Genomic DNA, 18912 nt, shown 5'->3' on the forward strand with positions numbered 1-18912 from the left:
GACGGAATAGCACAGCATGTAATTAGCAGAGGGCCTAGATTAAAATGAAAACTACCATACTACAGATAAACGCACAGTGGACTATATAACCGAAAATCACAAAAGCGGACGCCCAAATTTTTGTACTTGGGAACACACTGACAAAATTTGCGGACAGAAAAATCACTGGTCCTTCTTCTCCTTCTCATCGACGAGCGCGGCAGCCGCCTTGGCGTCTTCGTCGTCGATCCACTCAAGCGTTTTCAGGACGCCCTCCTCGAGACCGACGATGGGCTTGTAGTCAAGGCAGTTCTTCGCCTTGGAGATGTTGAAGTATCTGTTGGCGCAAGTGAAGGCCACGCGGAAGCGGGTGAACAGGGCCTCGCGGCCCATCAGCCACGAGTACCACTCGGACAGGTACGCCAGGGTCATGCCGACCGGGCGCGACATCTTGATGGTGAATCTGGGGACGTAGCCCTTGTGGGCCCAGATTGTCCGCGGCATGGTGAAGAAATAGACCGGGGTGTCGTTGGTGATGAAGAAGGGCTCGCCCGCCACGCTCTCGACCTTCTTCTCGTCCAGCAGGCACTGGGCCGCCAAGACGTGCGCGTGCGCGACGTTGCCGATGTAGGTGAAGTCGAACAGGTTGAGGTTGTCGCCGAGCTGGAAGATGGTGCCGTTGGTCTTGAGCACGGCGAGCATGCCGGGGACGAGCTGGCGGTCGCCAGGACCGAACAGTCCGCTGGGCCGGATGGCGCACGTCACGACGCCGTTCTTGCCGTTGGATTCCAGAACGTACTTCTCGCCCAGCACCTGCGGTTAGCCAGCCGATTGGGCGCGGTGCGTACCTTGGTCTCGTTGTACGCGTCCATGGCGACCTCCGGGATCGGGAACGTCTCGTCGGCGTTGCGCAGGTCGCTGCCATCGTAGATGACGCTCGCCGTGGACGTGTACACCAGCGCCTTGACAAAGCCCGACTCGGCCACGCAGTCGACGACGTTCTTGGTGCCATCCACGTTGACCTTGAAGTAGATTTCCTTGCCCATGCCGTGCACAGGCGAGGCGCAGTGGATGACGACCTCCGGACGGACGGTCTCCAGCACGGCCTTGATCGACTCGGGCGACGTCAGGTCGCCCTGGTGGAACGTCACATCTTCCAGCGTGTACGAGTAGAACTTGGACGACGGCGCGGGCGGCGGCCGGATGTCGAGAACGTGGATTTCCGGCCGGTCCTCGAGCAGGTACAGCCGCTCGATCAGGTGGCCGCCCAGGAAGCCCGAGCCTCCGACTATCAAGACTCTGTTCATAGTTACCGTTCTTGCGTATTCGTTCGTGTGCTGTTCAATTCGGCACTGTTCTCGGTCAGCCCACGCCTTCTCCGCCGGCGACCGCGCGTTGTCCACCTACCCACAGCTTTTGCGACTCAATCAAAATCGTTGCAGCGTCCGTCAACCTCGAGAGTTCGGTGCGGCAATAATGTCTGAGTTATGAGCTGACCGTCGGCCGAATAACTAAAATACAGCTCTGTTCTGGCAGCGTTGGGCAAATTTTAGGAGGGCGGCAAACAAAGTGCAGCGGAGGGACACAACGCGATATTCCCGGACCGGGTCCGGTCCCGACTCATTAACTTTCCGGTCGCATTGGGTACGACTCCGCGCTTATTACCCAACACATCGCTTCGGGTCCGGACATTGTGACCGGACCGGGTCCGGCCGCGTTATGGGTCGCCGGATTCTGTGAGCTCCGAGTCCGCGTCTCGGCGCGCCATCTGGCGACGCTCGCACCCGGGCCCTAGGGGCCAGGGCAGCCGTCTACTGTCGTGATGTGCTAGACGGGGCCACTGACACCTCCCATGCGGGGCTATGTGCGGGACAGGCCCTATTTACGATACCACTGCGATCTGCAAAGCGTATTTTGCCGTATCTGAACCTGCAGGACCGGTCAATCCTGGTCCGGACGACAGACGTAACGCCGGCTGCGACGCCTGTACCCGGCGGCGCGCGCCCTTGGCTCCGCCTGCTAGCGCGCTGCGTAGAAGAGCTGTGACCGTCTTTGGCAGGGGGGCTAGTGCGATAGCGCCTGAGCCGCAGCGTCTGCGGCTTGTTGAGTGCACGCGTCATAGTGGCGGCTGAGACAAATTACGCGCGCAGTCGTTTCTGGGCCAATCCGACGAGACGTTACCACCATGACACTAGGTGACCGATCTTGGTACCCGATCGGATACGACGTTCCGAGCGCATGATGTGACTTTCCGGCGTATTGGTAGCAGCTGTGATCTGTCAAACAAAGCCACCGTGTGACCCTGTGACTCTCGCCAGCCGCCCGGTGGTCTTAAAAATAGCCGGGCCGGAACTCGCCGGTGCCGCGCGCCGTTTGCTGCGGCGGCAGCCACACCCCACCCCGGCCGGCAACGCGTACGACGTGCCGCGACAATTCGAATGATTAATGAGCTAATAGTACACAATGACACGCTATCTAACTAGTTTTGTTCTCCTCCAGCACCGCCGACAGCTTCTCCGCGTCGTCCACGGTCTTGACCTTGAGCAGGTACGAGTCGATTTTGGGCTCGACCTGGCCCGGAATCATGGTCACGTTGGCCAGGCGGACGGCGTTGTTGTTGACGGTGTAATGCACGCTTTTCGACAGCGGGTGGTTGAGCAGCACGCGGCCGGAGCCGTCGGCACGCAGAATCACACGACACTTGTTAGTATCCTTGTGCTTGAGCACTCTGTAGACGCCGACACCGAGCACGACGAACGACTTGGCCTCGTTGAGGTGGTACAGACGCGTGCGTCCCTCGAGAATGGCGTCCTCGTCCTCCTCGCCCGGACCCTTTTCAGCCAGGTTGATCTGAGGATCGTTCTTGGTCTCCTCCTCAGCACCGTCCTGGCCGCCTGTGGCCGACGCGGCTGCGGCGGGGGCGGCAGGAGCGGGGGCAGCAGGAGTACTGCCAAACACAGAGCCCGACAGCGGCTTTGGCGCGTCCGAGTTCGCAGAGCCGAACGAGAAACCGACAGCGGGAGCCTTGAATCCGCCCGCGGAACCAAAGCCAGCCGCCGGGCTGGTCGAAGTGGCCGGCGCAGACGCGGGCGCAGGAGTGGCCGGCGACGAACCGTTCTGCGCCGGAAGAGGGTTGTTGAACTTGAACCCGGACGTCGGCGCAGCGGTCTCACCATCCTTGGCGTCTGACTGGAACTTGATTCCCTTCTCGGGAGTCCAGACGGCGCTGTTGTTGGCAGACGGCATCGAGAACGGCTTGTTGGCACCGCCGAATGGCGAAGAAGTCTCTGTCCCGCTGGAGGTCTTCTTGGCGGGCGTAGCTGCAGGCGACTGCTCAGAGTCGCTGGCAGACACATTGAACTTGAACGGAGACTCGGTGGTCTTCTTGGCAACGGCGTCAAGCGAGAAGTTGAACGCGTTGGCCGGAGCAGCATTGGACGCCAGGCTCGTGAGCTTGAAAGGCGTCTGAGCCTCCGGCTCCTGCGCAGGCGACGCAGCCTTGGCCGTCGGCTCCTCGCTAGGAGTGGAAGGCGCGGGAGACGCAGCGGGGGAAGCAGACTTCTCAGCCTCAGCCATCTTCTTCATGGAAATGGCAAACGGCGAGTTTTTGGTGGCCTTGAGCTTGTCCGAAGAGAACGAGAACGAAGGACCAGCCATGGTGGGCTTGCTCTCGGTCGAAGAACTCAGCTTGAAAGGCAGGCTCTCTGTCTTGCCAGTCGGCTTGGTGAACGAGAACGAGGGGCCCTGGGGCACGAACTCCTCCTCAGAGTCTGAGTCCGAGTCGGTGTCCACCTCGACCACAGGTTTGGCAGCAGCCTTCGAGTCAGTCTTGGGGGCCTCGTCCTTGGAAATCTGGAAGGTGTCCTTAGCAGTGGCGGCGGCCGCGAAAGAGAAGCCGGACGTCGCAGGCTTGTCATCGGGCTTGGACGCGGAAGAGTTGGCCCCGAAGGAGAAGGCAGGCGGGGCCATCTTGTCGGGACCAGCAGCCTTCTCGGGTTGCTTCTCAGCGCCAAAGCCAAACGACGGAGTCGCCGACTTGGTGTCGCTCTTGGCTCCAAACTGGAAACTAGAAGGAGCAGTCGAAATGGACGAAGTCGCACTGGCGCCAAACAAGGACGACGCAGCGGGACTCGCAGGAACTGAATCCGCCGGCTTGGAGAAGGAAAATGAGCCAGCTCCGCTCGCGAACGAGGTCGTCGCAGCGGGGGCGCTGGCCGTGGACGTCTTCCCCGAACCGGCTCCGGGCTCGAGCTCATCCATGTAACCCTTGTACTTCTCCACCAGAGGACGGAGATCGACGAGAACATCAGTCTCCAGCGTCGCGTTTATGGCGGTCTGCAGGCTGATGTTCAGGGCGCGAACCTTGAGAAGTCTGGCGTACTCGGGGGTGTCGTCCGACTCGTTCGAGGCAGGCTTGGCGTCGGCGGGCGCCGAGCCGAAAGAGAAACCAGACGGCTTCGCTCCGAAGCTGAACCCCGACGGAGCCGGGGCAGTAACGGAGGAGGTCTTCACCGCCGGAGATTGTCCGGAAGCGATGGAAGAACCAAAAGAGAAGCCAGACGGGGACGACGCCACCGCAGGCGAGGATCCCGAGCCAAACTTGAATGCAGCAGCGGGTGATGCCGGCTCGTCGGCCTTGCGCTTGGCGCCGCCAAAGCTGAAGCTGGGCGTCGACGAAGCGGGCGTCGCAGCCGGGCTCGACCCGAACGAAAAGGAGGCCGTAGCCGGCACAGCAGACGAGACCGTCGGCGCGGCAGTGACCGGAGTCGATGCAGATCCAAAGGAAAAGCTGGGCGCAGACGAAGTCGACGGCACCGACGCCGGTGAAGAGGACGACGACGCAGGCGTAGCAGATCCCAATGCAAAGGACGACGACGCCTGCGAGGGCGTGCCAAAGTTAAAGGAACCGGACGACTGAGGCGTGGCCGGGGAGGCGCCAAAATTGAACGAAGCCGCAGGCTTCGAAGATGCAGATGCGGGAGTCGAGCCGAAACTCGGAGAAGGCGCCGCCGGCGAGGCAGCACCAGAAGCCGGCGATGACACGAGGAAAGCAAACGGATTGGAGCGCTTGGAATCATCCTCCTGCGGCGTTTCGCTGCCTCCGGCAGGAGACGCGGTAGCGCGGGCGTAGGGCGATGCCCGCGCACCGGCCATGCGACGCGAGCGCGGCTGCGCAATTCTACTGGTCAGCGCCGATTTTGGCGTGTTGCTTACCTGCGGCCGGCTAGCACCTGAGCGCTGGCGATCTCAGACGGCTCAGGAGGGCCGTGGAGGTCAACGTCTTCCTCGCGGTCATTGTAGTTTTCACGCGTGATCTGCGTGGTAGGTCTGCGCTTGGACATCTTGATCGGCTTCCTGAGCGGTCAGCATCATCTGCGCAGTCCGGCTGGATACGCGCGACGGCCTCAAGACGCCTGGCCGCCGCGGGTTCTGGTTCGCCGTCTGCGGACCCATTCGGGTGCAGGCGTCGGCGCGACGTACACTTACACTAGCTGACGACGTATCACGTACGATCCGTCTGATCCTGGCTTGAAGCGGGATGACACGGACGGGCCAGCGATGGTTTTGCGTCGTACCGACCTGGGCTACCTGGCTCTGATTTTAAGGGATTTCGTGTTGATGCAACTTTTTTCAGGCGTAGCATGACGGACAGGGTAACACAACGAAAAATACACGACAAGCGCGTCGCACCACCCGGCCAGCTGGATCCGCGGCAAGAACGGCGCGACCGGATCGCGAGGGCGTGTGCCCGCGGTACCAAACTTGGGTCTGGTGCAACGTCGTATATAGCGCCTCCTGGGCTACACGTGAGGTCAGTGCTTGCACGGGCAACTGGACAATTGAGCCGCACGTCTTGCGGCTCAATTGCATGCGCCGGATCAGCGGCAGTGCGGCTCAGCGACGGCCGCCCGCACTGGACGGCCCACGGCTGTAGCTTCCAACCACGGCGACCCTGCCGTAAGTCCGCGCAGCTAGGTCGCCCACAAGAGCAGTCACACGTGGCTGCAGCGCCGCGTACGCGGCTTAGAACACGAGCCAGGCTTCTGGATCTGAAGCTTATCCGGCCAAGTCCAGCCAGCCGCCGAGGGGGGCCAGGTACCAAGTTGTTGGAAATCTGCGGTTGAGACGCGTCCGTAGGGCGCGAGACGCGCGAGACGAGCGGGGTCGGCGGCGAAAGCCGGACGCACCCGGCGAGAGGCCGGAGCCGCAACGCGACGCAGTCCCGACGGACGAGCGAGAGCGGCGGGTGGCCAGAAACCAGTCTTGTCGCGTCCGCGCAGCTGGTCTACGGCAGTCTGAACAGATGCGGACCCCGAGCTGGGAGCGAGACGCGTCGCAGAGGCTGCGGAACACAATTCTATTAGGCGCCCGAAAGACAAAACAAGGACAGTAAGACAAAACAGACCAAAGGCCGCAGGCGCGGCGCGTGATTGTACAAAAAAAGCATTTTTAGATGGCGTCCGGATCACTCGGCGCTGGTTTCGGCCGGCTTTGACTGTTCGCCGTTGAAGTTTCCGCCGCGGGAGCCACGGCCGGCCATGCCCCGGGCGCGGCCGACGGTACGGCTGCCGCCGCTGATCCGGGCGCCGGTGCGGAAGGAGCCGCGGCGCTGGGGGGCCTCAGACTCGCTGCCAGAGCGGCCCCAGGACGGGAAGGACCGGCTTTGGCGGTTTGTGTCAGCGATCATGGTCACCCGGCCGATCTTCTGCTGGTCGGCTTTGTCCAGGGCCTCGAGCGCTTCCAGGGCAGCCTGGGCGTTCTCCTGGGTGTCGAAGTAGACGTAGGCAAAGGGCCGGCCGGAGACGCCTGTCCGAATGACGACGCCGGTGATGTGCTCCTGGTCGGCCGGGCGGAAGTAGCCGAGGAGGGTTTCCTCGCTCTCGTCCGCGCGAGCGACCCAGAGACCGGGGCGCTTGGAGTCCTTGCCGTCCTTCTCGTCGGCAGACTCGGTCTTGCCGTCGGCGGCGTCGTCGGCGGCGTCGGGCTTGGCGCCGTCCTTGGCGTCGGCGTCCGCGCCCTCCAGGCTGGGTATGCTGACCGCGACCTTCTGTGCCAGCGGCGTCGACTTGGAGGACGAGGAGGCGCTGGCACCGGCCGGCGGCAGGCCTGCCCGGCGGTACTTGAAGTTGAAACCGTCCGAGCGCATCTCCATGCCAATGTTGCCGTCGGTGACGTTCAGGACCAGGCTGCCGTAGGACACGTCCGAGAGGTTGAAGTGCCACATGTTCTTGAAGCCCGAGTTGAACTGCTCCTCCTTCTCCTTGTCCTTTTCGGAGCCGGCGTCGGCGCTCGTGGGCATCTTCTCGAGCACAGCCAGCGCGTTCTCCAGCAGCTGCTTCTGTGTCAGGTTGTTGGCCACGGCCGGGAGGACCTCGGACTTGACGATGTTCCACACGAGCATGAACTGCGCGCGCGCGCCGGCCAGCTTCGCCCGGAAGTAGTCGTACGTGGGGTTGACGGCGAACTCGGAGTAGCTCGAGCCGTAGCGGAAGTGCAGGCCGCCGGAGATGGAGAAGTCGGCCTTGAGGGCGAGCGCCAGCTGGGCGAGGATGCCCTCGCGCGCGGGCGAGGCCTGTGTGATGAGGATGCGCGTCTCGGTCTCGTCGAAGACGCGCGCGGCCGTGTCGATGAGCTCGCCGATCTGGAGCAGCGTGGTCCACGTCGTGCCGCCGCCGCCGGCGATCGTCGTCCGGCCGGAGCCGTTGTCGAACAGCTTGTGCATGACCACGGCGCCGCCGAGACCGAGCAGCCGGAACTTGACGCCGTTGCCGGTGTCGATGCTGCTGCTCGAGTGCTCGTCGACGATGAACAGGTTCGGCACCTTGTACTCGCCGGACCGGAACTTCTCCAGGACGGTCACGTCCTCGCACGCGCCGTAGACCGAGTACACGGGCACGTCCAGCGTCTGCTCGCCGGAGATGAACTCGGGCAGCTGCGACAGGCACTTGGTCGACAGAAATTGCCGCAGCGCGGACGACTCCTGGGGGAGCGACCGCGCGTCAAACAGCGGCGAGTACTGCCCGACGTGTCTGAGCGTCTTGTCTGTGATGCGCGCGACACTGTCGCGGTCGTGGAAGCCAAAGTCGCCGGTGTGGATCACATGCGACGCGTTGTACTCTCTGACGAGCTTGTTGAGCGCCGCCAGGTTGCCTGGCCGTCAGCACAGTCCTGGAGCGCCGGCGCGGCCGCGGCCGCGCGCGGCTGCATCCGTCCGCCGCATCGCTCCGTTCGTACCTCTGATGTCCGCCACACACAGGATGCGTGTCGAGCCGCCGGCCGATATCACCTTCGAGACTGTTCCGTTGGTGTTCTAAACCGATCCGTCAGCCGTGTCCGCGCCGGCGCGGCGGCGCGGCCGGCCGCGCCGCGGCCGCCGCCCATCGCCGCCCGTCGTGCGCGCCGCGCGCCGCCGCCCCCGGCCCGGCTCCGCCCCGTGCCGTGCCGGGGACGTGGTGCGCTCAAATCACGCGTCTGCTGGCACTTACACTCGACATCTCAGTATCGTCCTCGCTTCCGCAGTCTATCTCAATCTGGTTTGTCGCTGTTGAATATCCTTGCCAGGATATGTCCGGTCAGATTAGACAAAAATCAGCACTCGATTGCCCGATTTTGGGGTATGAGCGATAAATTGTGGGTGAAAAATATCTGCAGGTCCTGCAAAATATTGTTGATATGCTCAGGGGAAAACGCCAAAAAGCCTTCAGATGGGAACACAAAGGCGTGGTGGTGGGGAGTCTAGTGGTCGCAGTCCACTACAGCGACACGGGGCTGCATGCCGGCGAGCGCTAGAGGCTAGAGGCCACTACTGATCGCCGCCGGCTGCCGGCAGCGGGCGGCACTAGGCGCGCGAGGGGAGCTGTCTGGCTGGTGTAACCCTAGGGCCGCGCGCCTGGCCCGCGGGCGCCGACGCGTGCCGTGCGCCCCTGGCCACGACACAAATAGGCACTTGTGACCCAGCGCCAGATGGGGCGGCGTGGCGGTGCGGGAGGGGCGAGCCGCACGCCGTGCGGCGCGCGTTATGTCCGCGGCCACGTGAGATGACAAGCGCGCGCAACACAGAATTTTGTCGTTAAGCCCCGGCTCGCCGTCCGCCATTTCCCCCAAGATCCCCCGATTCCTCTCGCGACGCATCATGGCTGCTCTCCCTACGACCTACGACGGTACGTATCCGTGCGCGGCCCGCTGACCGCAGAACCCGTCCTGCTCGGCATCATTGGCGGCACCGGCCTCTACTCGCTCGACGGGCTGACGCCCGTCGCCCGCGTCACGATCAGCACGCCCTGGGGCCACCCGTCGTCGCCCATCACGATCTCCAAGACCAAGTCCGGGTTCGCGATCGCGTTCCTCGCGCGCCACGGGTTCCACCACCAGTTCACGCCCAGCGACGTGCCCGCGCAGGCCAACATCGCCGCGCTCAAGACGCTCGGCGTGCGCGCCATCATCGCGTTCTCGGCCGTCGGCAGCCTGCGCGAGCACATCAAGCCGCGCGACTTCATCCTGCCGTCGCAGGTGATCGACCGCACCAAGGGCATCCGCCCGTCGTCGTTCTTCGAGCACGGCTTTGTCGGCCACGTCGGCTTCGGCGACCCGTTCGACGCGGCGCTGGCGGCCGCCATCGCCGCGGGCGCGGACGTGCTCAAGGCGAGCGGCTCGTTCCTGCACACGCGCGAGACCGAGGGCGGCAAGGACCTGACGCTGGTGTGCATGGAGGGCCCCGCGTTCTCGACCCGGGCCGAGAGCAACCTGTACCGGTCGTGGGGCGCGTCCGTGATCAACATGTCGTGCCTGCCCGAGTCCAAGCTCGCGAAGGAGGCCGAGATCGCGTACCAGATGGTGTGCATGTCGACCGACTACGACGCCTGGCGCGAGTCCGAGGAGGCCGTCACGGTCGAGACCGTGGTCGGCAACCTCAAGGCCAACTCGGACAACGCCCACCGGTTCACGCTGGCCATCCTCGAGCCGCTCGAGGCCGGCCTGCGCTCCGGCGCGCTCGGCAAGAGCCTGGAGGGCACCATGAAGTTTGCCATGTGCACGTCGCCGGCGGGCATCTCGGCGGCCGTGCGCCAGAAGCTGCACTTCCTGCTGCCGGGCTACTGGCCCCTGGAGTAGAATAGATGTATCTACACAAGCAATGCGCCTAGTTGTTGACTGGCACGCGCGGGCTGTCGACGCGCGGCGGCGCCGCGGCGCCGGCCTTGCGCGCGCGGCCGCGGCCGCGGCGGCTGCCGGGGCTGTCGCCAGTTCCGCGGCCCTTGCGCCGCGGCTCCCTCGCGCTCTGGCCGGCCTCGGGCTCCGGCCCGCGCATCTGTAGCTGCGTGCGCGCGCTCTCCTCGGCCCACCACTTCTCGAACTCCTCCTCCTCCTGGATCTCCTTGATCGACTTGGCCTTGGTCGTCTGCTCGGTCAGGATCTCCTGCTGCTGCTGCGTCTGCTCCTTCATGATGTCGGCCAGCGAGAACTGGACCACGATCGCGCTGTCGTCCCGCGGCTCGGCGAGCATGACCGAGAGCGCCGACGCCGCGCGGGCCGGGCCGGGCATGCTCTGCTTGCCGAAGAGCTCGGACCGCGCGGCCGTCGGCTTGGCCTTCCACGGGCTGTTCTCCTGCGCCGGCGGCCGCGGCGCCCGCGCGTCCATGTGCTGCGACAGAATCGTGGCGTACGAGTTCTGGGGGCCGTTGGGCAGCAGCTGCGGCGACGACACGACAAAGTGCTGCGGCGACGTGGCCGGCCCGATCAGGTACCGGTCCTTGACCGTCTTCTGCGGCGCCTCGGGGATCGGCTTGTGCCACGGCGAGCCGGCGGCCTTGGCCGGCGCCGGGTTGGCCGCGGCCATCTGCTCGGCCTGCCGGATCTTCTTGCGCTCCTTCTGCGACATCTTGGTGAGCGCGCTCTCGTCCTGCGGCAGCACGTAGAACTGCGGCTCCTTGAGGCCGTCCGCCGAGCCGGCCGCGGCCGCGGCCGGCCCCGCGGCCGGCCCCGCGGCCGACCCGCGCCGGTCCTTCTTCAGCCCGAGCGCGATGCCCGACGGCGACGAGCCCACGCTCGGCCGCCGGTCCCTGTCGGCCGTCTTGAAGTCGATCGGCGACATCTTGGCGCCCGCCGGCGTCCACGAGCCGGCCGCCAGCCGCGGCGCGGTCGGCGTCCGCGCCGCGTCCCGCGGCGACGCGCCCAGCTCGTCCCGGTCGTGCACGCTGGCCGGCCGCGACCGGAAGTACGTGCCCGGCTCGCGCGGCGCCGACGACGGCGGCGACTGCACCGCCCGCGGCGACCCGAACTCGGCCGGCGCGTTCGACGGCGAGCTGCGGCCCGCGTGCGCCTTGGCCTTGCCCTTCACGCGGACCCAGTCCTGCGCCGGCGGCGCCGGCTCGTCGTCCATGTCGAAGATGAAGTCGCTGTGCGACGCGGACGGGCGCAGGACCGGGCTCGTCTGCGCCGGCGCGGCCTCACGGGAGTACCGCCGGCGCCGGCGCTGCTTCGCCGCGTCCAGCGGCGTCGGCGGCAGCGGCGCCGGGCCCGCGCCGCACGGCGCCGCCTCGAGCTGCAGGATCAGGCTCTCCTTCTCGCGCCGGCGCGCGTCGGCCAGCGTCGCGTGGCGCTCCTCCAGCTCGCGCAGCAGCCGGCCGGACTTGCTGACCGGCAGCCGCGCGACCTGCTTGGCCACGACCTCCTTCTCGAGCTCGGCCAGCAGCTCCGGGCCGACGTCCTCCAGCAGGTGGTCCTCGAGCATGCACTCGAGGTTGACGGCGATGTACGCCAGCAGCGACGCCTTGAGCCGGTCGGCCGCGAACGTGTCGGCCTCGACCAGGAGCTCGGCCGCGTTGCGCACGTTCACTGTCGTCAGCGCGCCCGGGCGGCCACGTACCGTATCTGACCAGCACCGCCTGGCAGATGTCCATCAGCCGGTCCATCAGGAGCTCGTTTGCGATCGCCAGCACGTCCAGGACGACCGCCAGGAACTCGGGGAGCGACTCGGCGTGGACGCCGGCGAAGAGCGTCGACTCGTCCCTGTCCTCGTACACGTAGTCGAGCACGAGCTGGAACCGCGCCAGCCGGAGGTGCCTCATGTCCACGCGGCGGACGCCGGGCGCGGCCGGGCCCGGGCCGTGCGGCGCGGCCGCGGCGCCGGCGTTCGTCCACCGGCTGGCCGTCAGCGTGGCGAAGAACGGCGAGCGCACGGCGAGCACGCACGAGTGGCCGCAGACGGCCGCGTCCTCGAGCTCGATGACGAGGTCGGCCCAGGCCTCGGTGCGCGGGTCGCTGGCGGCGGCGGCGAGGTCGGCCGGCAGCTGGTTGGCGCCGCGGTGGGCAAAGTAGGCGGCCGCCGAGAGGTGCTTGATGTGCAGCAGCGCGGCGAGCCGGATCACGTCGTCCTTGGCCGCGTGCATGTACCTGGGGACCAGCTGGCGGCTGGCGTAGCCGTCCCAGGCCGGGACGAGGACGTCCGTGTAGCAGAAGTAGACGAGGAGGACGGTGGCGACGAGCCCGGTCGAGAGCAGCGTCAGGTAGCCCTTGCCGCCGCGCTCGGCGTAGGCGACGTGCGCGGCCAGCGCGTCGGGGACGGCGCCGCCGAGCAGCAGCTCGCGCAGGACGCGGCTGCGCGCGCCGACGACGATGCGGTGCGCCGGCAGAAGGACGTCCGGCCGCTCGTGCGACGCCACAAAGAGGTCGGCGGAGCCGCCGGCGCCGGCCCGGTCCCGCAGCGCGTCGGCCTGGTCCTGCAGCGCGTCGACCTGGTCCCGCAGCGCCTCGGCCAGGTCCGGCCGCTGCAGCAGCTCGCGCGTGGCCGCAAACGACGCCGGCAGCGCCGGCTGGTCGCCGTCGCTGTCGTCCGAGCCCACCGACGACAGCGCGCCGTCGTCGGCCTCCGCCGCGCCCACAAACGGCAGCAGCCGCGCGAGCTCGGCCGGCAGCGCCGGCGGCGCCACGTCGACCGGCGGCGGCGCGCTGTCGCTGCGGATGGCCGCAAACGCGCCGGCCGTGTTGCTGCGCACAGCCACGACCCGGGTCAGGTGCGCCACACGCTGGAACTTGAACTCGGAGCGCTTTCCGTGCGAGTCCTTGGCCGTCGCGCGCTTGACCTTGCGCCACAGCGAGCCGGCCATGGTGCACACGACCACGTTGCCGTCGCGGTCCACGTCGACGTCGCGCACGGCCAGGTGCTTGCGCTTGAGCGACCACACGGTGTGCGGCTTGACGGCCTTGGCCAGCACGTTCGGCCGCGCCTTGTTGGCCGGGTCGAGCTGGAAGCTGAAGACGTCGCCCAGCGACGACAGCGCGCACACGGTCGCGCCGTGGGCGACGACCTTGGTCACCGTGTTCTTGGTGTAGCTCGCGCGCGGCCGGAAGACGTCGAACTGGTCGGCGAAGCGCTCGAGCGGGAACGCGACCTTGAAGGAGCCGCCGTTGGTGTAGACGATCACGTCGTGGGTCTCGAGCAGGCACACGGTGGCGTGGTCCAGCGCGGCCAGCATGGCCACCGGGCCGGGCAGCGTCGAGACCTTGACCGGGCTGAGCTCGACGCGGTCGCCGGCGGCGGCGGCGATGCCCAGCTGGCCGGCGTTGGTGCCCCACATGTAGAGGTCCGAGGCGGTGAAGACGGCCGAGTGCACGCGCGAGGCGGCCGCGCCGCGGACGTGCTCCTTGCGGATGGCGCCCGTGACCTTGCGCGGCGTCCACTGGATGGGCTCGTCCGACGGCTTCTTGGGCTCGACGCTGTAGCCGAGCTGGCCGTGCCGGTTGGAGCCCCACGTGTAGACCTCGCCGGCGCGGGTCACGGCCACCGTGTGGTCCTGGCCGAGGGCGACGTGCACGACGGCGCTGCCGCCGAAGCCGGGCACGTGCTTGAGCGTGAACTGCGTGTCCTTGGTGGCCAGGCCCAGCCGGCCGCCGTTGCCGAACCCGCACACGTACAGGTTGTTGCTCGGGTCCGTCGACAGCACGACCGTGTGCAGCTTGGACATCTGCACGTCGCGGATGCGCAGCTCGCGGAACCGCGCGGGCGCGGGCTCGCCGCCGTCGCCGGGGCGCTGGACGACCACGCGCTCCGGCTTGGCCCGGTCGTCCGCGTCGTGGAACCCGAGCGTGTGGTTCGCGTTCGACCCGAACGTGAACAGCGCCGACCCGCCGACGTCGCGGTCCAGCGGCTCGGGGTTGGTCTCGTCGAGCGTCGCGTTGAGCACGTCGAACGGCGAGTTGCCCTCGTGGTCCTTGGCGCGGATCGTGTCCTGCGACGCGCGGATGAGCGCCTGCGAGATGCCGACGTTGCCGGCGTACAGCGCGCGGTGCAGCGCCGTCCAGCCGGACTCGCGGTCGGCCGCCACCAGGTCGACGCCGGGCGCGGCGATCAGCGCGGCGGCGAACGCCGGCCGGTTGAGCGTGGCCGCCAGATGCAGCACGGTCCGGCCCAGGTCGTCCGTCCGGTTGATGTCTCTGTGCGCTGCGGGCGCGGCCGGGTGCCGCCGGGGGGCCAGCGGCGCGCCGGGCGACGCCTGCGGCGCGGCCGGGCCGCCGGCCGCTAGGAGACCTTGGAATTCTTTAATGTCATCCTCGTAGAGGTGCTTGAAGAGCGTGGGCATGTACCGGAGAGCCTGCAGCTGGGCCCAGCTGCAAGACCTGGCAAGCTGGTTCGCGCGCGGTCACGGCCGGTGGCGAAGCAGCAGGCAGATCCGGGCGCAAGTCGCCGGAGGCGAGCGATTTGCGCTGGGCGAACAAACGCGGGGTCGCGAGCGTGACGCGGCCGGCAGGGCGCGGCGGGGCGGCAGGTCCTGGGGACGGGCGAGCGGCCGACGGCCGAGCTGATTGCAGAGTCGCGGCCGTCGCGGGGCCTGGTGGGGTCGAAGAGGACGGATGCCGGCAGCCGGACGGAGCGTTGGCGGCCGTGTGTGCACTGCGGGGTCAGCGGTCGCGCCCGCGGCCGGGTCTGAGCACGCAGACGAGGGGGACGCACCTGGCGGTGTCCTGGGGACTCAAATTGAGGGTCTGCGGAGGCGTGGGGTCGCAAAAACGTCGTCGGACGGCCAGAGGTTGTGAATTGGAAGTGATGATGATGATGCAGGTGTATGTAATACGATAGGCATTGGCTGACTGTTGCCGGGAACTGACTAACCTTAACTACGGACGTGCATCCGCGTGGCCTGGGCGGACGGCTACAGAGGACGACGGCCGGCCACAGGGGACGGCGGGCGGCCGGGGTGAATGGGGGGCGCTGGGATGGCCGAAGGTGACGTGGGCTGCCGGTGGCCGGTGGCCAGGCGGCTGCGGGCGTGGACAGGCTGGCGAGCGCGGACGGAGATGCGACGCGGGTGATGCGGCGCATGCGGGTGATGCGGCGCATGCGGGTGACGCGGCGGCGCGCAGCCGCACCGCATGCGGCGCGCGCCGCGCGCCGTGCGGCTCGGACGCCGCGGCTCTGGCGCCGGCCGCGGCGCTGCCGACGGCGCCCGCGCCCGCGCCCGCGCCGCGCCAGACGCGTGCGCTCTGGGCAGCCCGCGCAGGCCCCGCCCGCTGGCAATTGGCGCGGATTGCCGCAGGCAGCCGCACGCGGGCGTGCGCGGCGGTCGGCGCCGGTGGTGTCGGTGTCGATGAATTCAGTCTATGTACAATGCCGTTACAGCCGGCGGCCAAATCCCCACACCTTCTGGTTGCCGAGCGGGCGCTTCTTGGACTCCTCGAACAGCACATGGCGGCGGACTGGGTCAGCGGCGTCGCGGGCGGGCTTACCGATCGGGTCGTAGCGGACCTGCGTAATCATGGGCGACGTGCGCGGCCGGTGCACGGTCCGGATGAAGCCGGTCATGGCCGACGAGATGAGCTTGACCAGCACCGTACGGGCCTTTGCTTCTGCCGGTCAGCGCGCCCGGGCGGCACTTACTCTTTGCCATTGTGGATGCGTGCGGCGTCGCGGTGGACGGGGAGAAAAATTGCAGCGCGCCCGGGTAAGGCCGCGGTCACGTGCCGCCGCGGCCGGGTAGGCGGGGTCAACGGCTTACCCGGCCTCGCCACGCCGCCAACGGCTTCCGCTGCGCCGCCAGCGAGCGGAGCGGGCGCTGGCGGACAGCGGGCTGGCGGACACGCACGCGGTGCGCGGCGGACAGGCACGCGGTCCGCGGCGGACACCCGGCGCGGCGGCGGCGCTGCTGCGGGCAGCCGCGTCACGTGACTAGACTGAGTCATCGCGCCGCAGCGCGCGCGGCGCCGGCCTCTCGCCGGCCCCCGCGCCAGCGCCGGTCGGCCCGGCCGGCCCAGCACAGTCACCGCCCACAAGCGCTCCCATTTTGCATGCGCTAGGGCGCCCAGACACAGCCCGGCAAAAATAAATTTTTCGCGATCCTAAAATTTTCTCTCCGCCGTGCACTAGGCGACGGCGAAAATTACTAGATTCACAGAGTTTGCGCACGCTACTCTATACAGCAGGTCGGGCACGCCGGCCGGTTTGTAGCTCCCGTTAAGGTTCCAGCGGCGATGGCCGCGCTCGGCCATCACTGCGCGGGCCGGGTGGTATATATAGTAAGAGTCAGATCCGTAGAGCGCACCCACGCGAGTATATCTGCAGCGCCGGCCGCCCTCCAGACCGCACCCAGAGCCCAGCCGCGAGCCAGAGCCGCCAGACAGAGCCCAGACCGCGGCCGTGCACCGCCCGAGACCGAGCCAAACACAGAGCCTTTGTTCGTGGAGCAGAGTGGGGTGCCCGCCCTGCGTCTTTGTTCACAATGTCACTCCAATCCGCACTTTTTAGATCGTCCCCGGTCGCCAGGTCTGCTCTCCCGGCGACTTTCCGACCTCTCAGCCTGCGACCTGCCTTCCCCCGCGTCTTTCCCGCCGCCCGGCCCTCTGCGTCCCCCGACGCGCGTCTGTACTCCTCCTCCAGCGAAATGATGGCCACCGCAGTCAACGGCTCCGCGCACGAGAGCCAGCACCGGCGCCCGCAGCACGGCCACGGGCTCCACAAGCACCACAAGCACGCCAACGGCGCGCGGAGGCCCAAGAAGGCGCTGACGATCGACAACATCAACCCGCACCTGCTCGAGGCCGACTACGCCGTGCGCGGCAAGCTCGCCATCCGCGCCGAGGAGCTGCGGGACCGGCTCAAGGCCGGCGACACGTCGCTGCCCTTCACCGAGGTCATCAACTCCAACATTGGCAACCCGCAGCAGCTCGACCAGCGGCCAATTACGTTTTTCCGCCAGGTCCTGTCGCTCGTGCAGTACCCGGATCTGATGCTGTCGCCCTACGCCGACAAGATTTTTCCGCCGGACGCCATCGCCCGTGCCACCGGGCTGCTCGAGGAGATTGGCAGCCTGGGCGCGTACTCGCATTCGCAGGGCGTGCCCTGCATCCGCCAGTCTGTGGCGAACTTCATTGCTGGTAAGTGAGCGCGGCGGGCGCGGCGGTGCGCCGGCCGCGGCTGCCGGGCCAAGGGCCCAAGTATTACTCATCCCCCGTGTTTGTTTTTATCCGCATTTCGGCCAGCGGCGCCGACCCGGGGGGGTGGCTCTGCGGCTGGCGGCTGGCGCGCGCGCCGCCGGGCTGGGTCGCCGTTCGCGGCCCCGCTGCGGCGGCCGCGGGGGCCCGCCGGCCGGCACGTGCCGCGAACAGGCCCGGCGCCGGCGTTCGCCGACGCGGCCGGCCGCGCAGGGCCGCGCGCAGCCGCGGCCGCATCGGACACGCGGGGGACTGCCGCATGCGGACATATGCTGACTGCCCAGAGCGCGACGGCTTCCCCGCAGACCCCAAGGACATCTACCTCGTCGGCGGCGCGTCGTCCGGCGTCAGCAACCTGCTGACCACGATCTGCAACGGCCCCGAGACCGGCGTCATGATCCCCGTGCCCCAGTACCCGCTGTACTCGGCCACGCTCGCGATCGTCGACGCCACGCCCGTGCCGTACTACCTCAACGAGGCCGACCGGTGGTCGACCGACCCCGGCCACATCCGGCAGGCGATCCTCGGCGCCCTCGCCAAGGGCGTCAAGGTCAAGGCCGTCGTCGTGATCAACCCGTGCAACCCCACGGGCTCGTCGCTCTCGCGCCAGGACATCAAGGACATCCTCGCGCTCGCGGCCGAGCACGGCATCCTGGTGGTCGCCGACGAGGTCTACCAGACCAACGTCTACGGCAGCGAGTTCCACTCGTTCAAGAAGGTGCTGCGCGAGGCCCAGCGCGACCACCCCGGCGTCTTTGACGACGTCGAGCTCGCGTCGCTGCACTCGACGTCCAAGGGCATGGTCGGCGAGTGCGGCCAGCGCGGCGGCTACGTCGAGCTCATCGGCATCAACGACGACGTCATGGAGCAGTTCTACAAGCTCGTGAGCATCTCGCTCTGCCCGGCCGTGTCCGGCCAGGTCCTGACCGAGGTCATGGTCAACCCGCCGCGCGAGGGCGACCCGAGCTACCCGCTCTACCGGCAGGAGTACGACCACATCTACAGCACGCTCAAGACGCGCGCGCTCGCGCTCTACGAGGCCTTCCAGCAGATGGACGGCGTGTCGTGCCAGCCGCCCATGGGCGCCATGTACCTCTTCCCGACCATCACGCTGCCGGCCAAGGCCATCAAGAAGGCCCAGGACCTCGGCACCGCGCCCGACCAGTTCTACTGCATGCAGCTGCTCGAGGCCACCGGCATCTGCGTCATCCCCGGCTCCGGCTTCGGCCAGAAGCCGGGCGAGTACCACTTCCGGACGACGTTTCTGGCGCCGGGCGACGACCACATCCAGCGCATGATCCGCTTCCACAACGGCTTTGTTGCGCAGTACTCGTAGCCGGCTAGCCTCATCCCCTCATTGGCGCCCGCCACCGACGGCCTTCCCCCAAAATTCAAAAAGATACAGGAGTCTGTGATGCTTTAGCTTGATTTTTTTGCTGTTCTTTTTGAGATCTTTGTTGCATGGTACTACGGTTTTCAAAATGAAAGGACACTGTTGTTTATAGGATATGG

General features: G+C 67.2%; 7 protein-coding genes across 7 annotated transcripts; 2 read left to right on the plus strand and 5 right to left on the minus strand.

Annotated features, from left to right (window-relative positions):
- On the minus strand, positions 1 to 1519 carry V1510DRAFT_414303 (3-beta hydroxysteroid dehydrogenase/isomerase family-domain-containing protein). The gene is made up of 3 exons (XM_066933388.1): positions 1387 to 1519; positions 828 to 1331; positions 1 to 792 (listed from the first exon to the last, which is right to left on the minus strand). The coding sequence occupies exons 2-3, from the start codon at positions 1284 to 1286 to the stop codon at positions 163 to 165; spliced, it is 1089 nt and encodes a 362-aa protein (XP_066789882.1). The 5' UTR covers positions 1287 to 1331; positions 1387 to 1519; the 3' UTR covers positions 1 to 162.
- A 777-nt stretch (positions 1520 to 2296) lies between these two features.
- Positions 2297 to 3637, minus strand: V1510DRAFT_414307 (uncharacterized protein; the record flags this gene model as incomplete). Its single annotated transcript, XM_066933389.1, has 1 exon — positions 2297 to 3637. A coding segment is annotated over one exon (1179 nt), but the record flags the coding sequence as incomplete, so codon positions are not given.
- Positions 3638 to 6315: 2678 nt separating this feature from the next.
- On the minus strand, positions 6316 to 8725 carry V1510DRAFT_414312 (uncharacterized protein). Its single transcript, XM_066933390.1, has 3 exons — positions 8466 to 8725; positions 8215 to 8290; positions 6316 to 8130 (listed from the first exon to the last, which is right to left on the minus strand). The coding sequence occupies exons 1-3, from the start codon at positions 8472 to 8474 to the stop codon at positions 6446 to 6448; spliced, it is 1770 nt and encodes a 589-aa protein (XP_066789884.1). The 5' UTR covers positions 8475 to 8725; the 3' UTR covers positions 6316 to 6445.
- A 278-nt stretch (positions 8726 to 9003) lies between these two features.
- Positions 9004 to 10128, plus strand: V1510DRAFT_414314 (nucleoside phosphorylase domain-containing protein). The gene is made up of 2 exons (XM_066933391.1): positions 9004 to 9140; positions 9173 to 10128. Exons 1-2 carry the CDS (start codon positions 9113 to 9115, stop codon positions 10087 to 10089), a joined length of 945 nt encoding a protein of 314 aa, XP_066789885.1. The 5' UTR covers positions 9004 to 9112; the 3' UTR covers positions 10090 to 10128.
- V1510DRAFT_392193 (uncharacterized protein) lies at positions 10118 to 14702 on the minus strand (the record flags this gene model as incomplete). Its single annotated transcript, XM_066931791.1, has 2 exons — positions 11843 to 14702; positions 10118 to 11811 (listed from the first exon to the last, which is right to left on the minus strand). Exons 1-2 carry the CDS (start codon positions 14553 to 14555, stop codon positions 10118 to 10120), a joined length of 4407 nt encoding a protein of 1468 aa, XP_066789886.1. The 5' UTR covers positions 14556 to 14702.
- An 884-nt stretch (positions 14703 to 15586) lies between these two features.
- Positions 15587 to 15860, minus strand: V1510DRAFT_402215 (mitochondrial 54S ribosomal protein bL33m; the record flags this gene model as incomplete). The annotated part of the gene is made up of 3 exons (XM_066932090.1): positions 15587 to 15669; positions 15700 to 15819; positions 15851 to 15860. 3 exons carry the CDS (start codon positions 15858 to 15860, stop codon positions 15587 to 15589), a joined length of 213 nt encoding a protein of 70 aa, XP_066789887.1.
- An 828-nt stretch (positions 15861 to 16688) lies between these two features.
- V1510DRAFT_425569 (pyridoxal phosphate-dependent transferase) lies at positions 16689 to 18736 on the plus strand (the record flags this gene model as incomplete). Its single annotated transcript, XM_066935134.1, has 3 exons — positions 16689 to 16732; positions 16958 to 17343; positions 17685 to 18736. 3 exons carry the CDS (start codon positions 16689 to 16691, stop codon positions 18734 to 18736), a joined length of 1482 nt encoding a protein of 493 aa, XP_066789888.1.
- Positions 18737 to 18912: the final 176 nt, after the last annotated feature.

The sequence above is a fragment of the Dipodascopsis tothii genome (assembly GCF_038497935.1).
Source record: "Dipodascopsis tothii strain CBS 759.85 unplaced genomic scaffold V1510scaffold_9, whole genome shotgun sequence".
Classification (NCBI taxonomy): Eukaryota; Fungi; Ascomycota; class Lipomycetes; order Lipomycetales; family Lipomycetaceae; genus Neoaidaea; species Neoaidaea tothii.

Bases quoted from the DNA above. Each gene is read 5' to 3' on its own strand.
- V1510DRAFT_414312 (XM_066933390.1), bottom strand. The intron at 8,131-8,214 runs GTACGAACGGAG...GCTGACGGCCAG, and splicing joins GTGTGTGGCGGACATCAGAG to GCAACCTGGCGGCGCTCAAC.
- V1510DRAFT_414314 (XM_066933391.1), top strand. From the start codon at position 9,113: ATGGCTGCTCTCCCTACGACCTACGACG. The intron at 9,141-9,172 runs GTACGTATCCGT...CGCTGACCGCAG, and splicing joins TCTCCCTACGACCTACGACG to AACCCGTCCTGCTCGGCATC.
- V1510DRAFT_414303 (XM_066933388.1), bottom strand. From the start codon at position 1,286: ATGAACAGAGTCTTGATAGTCGGAGGCTCGGGCTTCCTGGGCGGCCAC. The intron at 793-827 runs GTACGCACCGCG...GGCTAACCGCAG, and splicing joins ACGCGTACAACGAGACCAAG to GTGCTGGGCGAGAAGTACGT.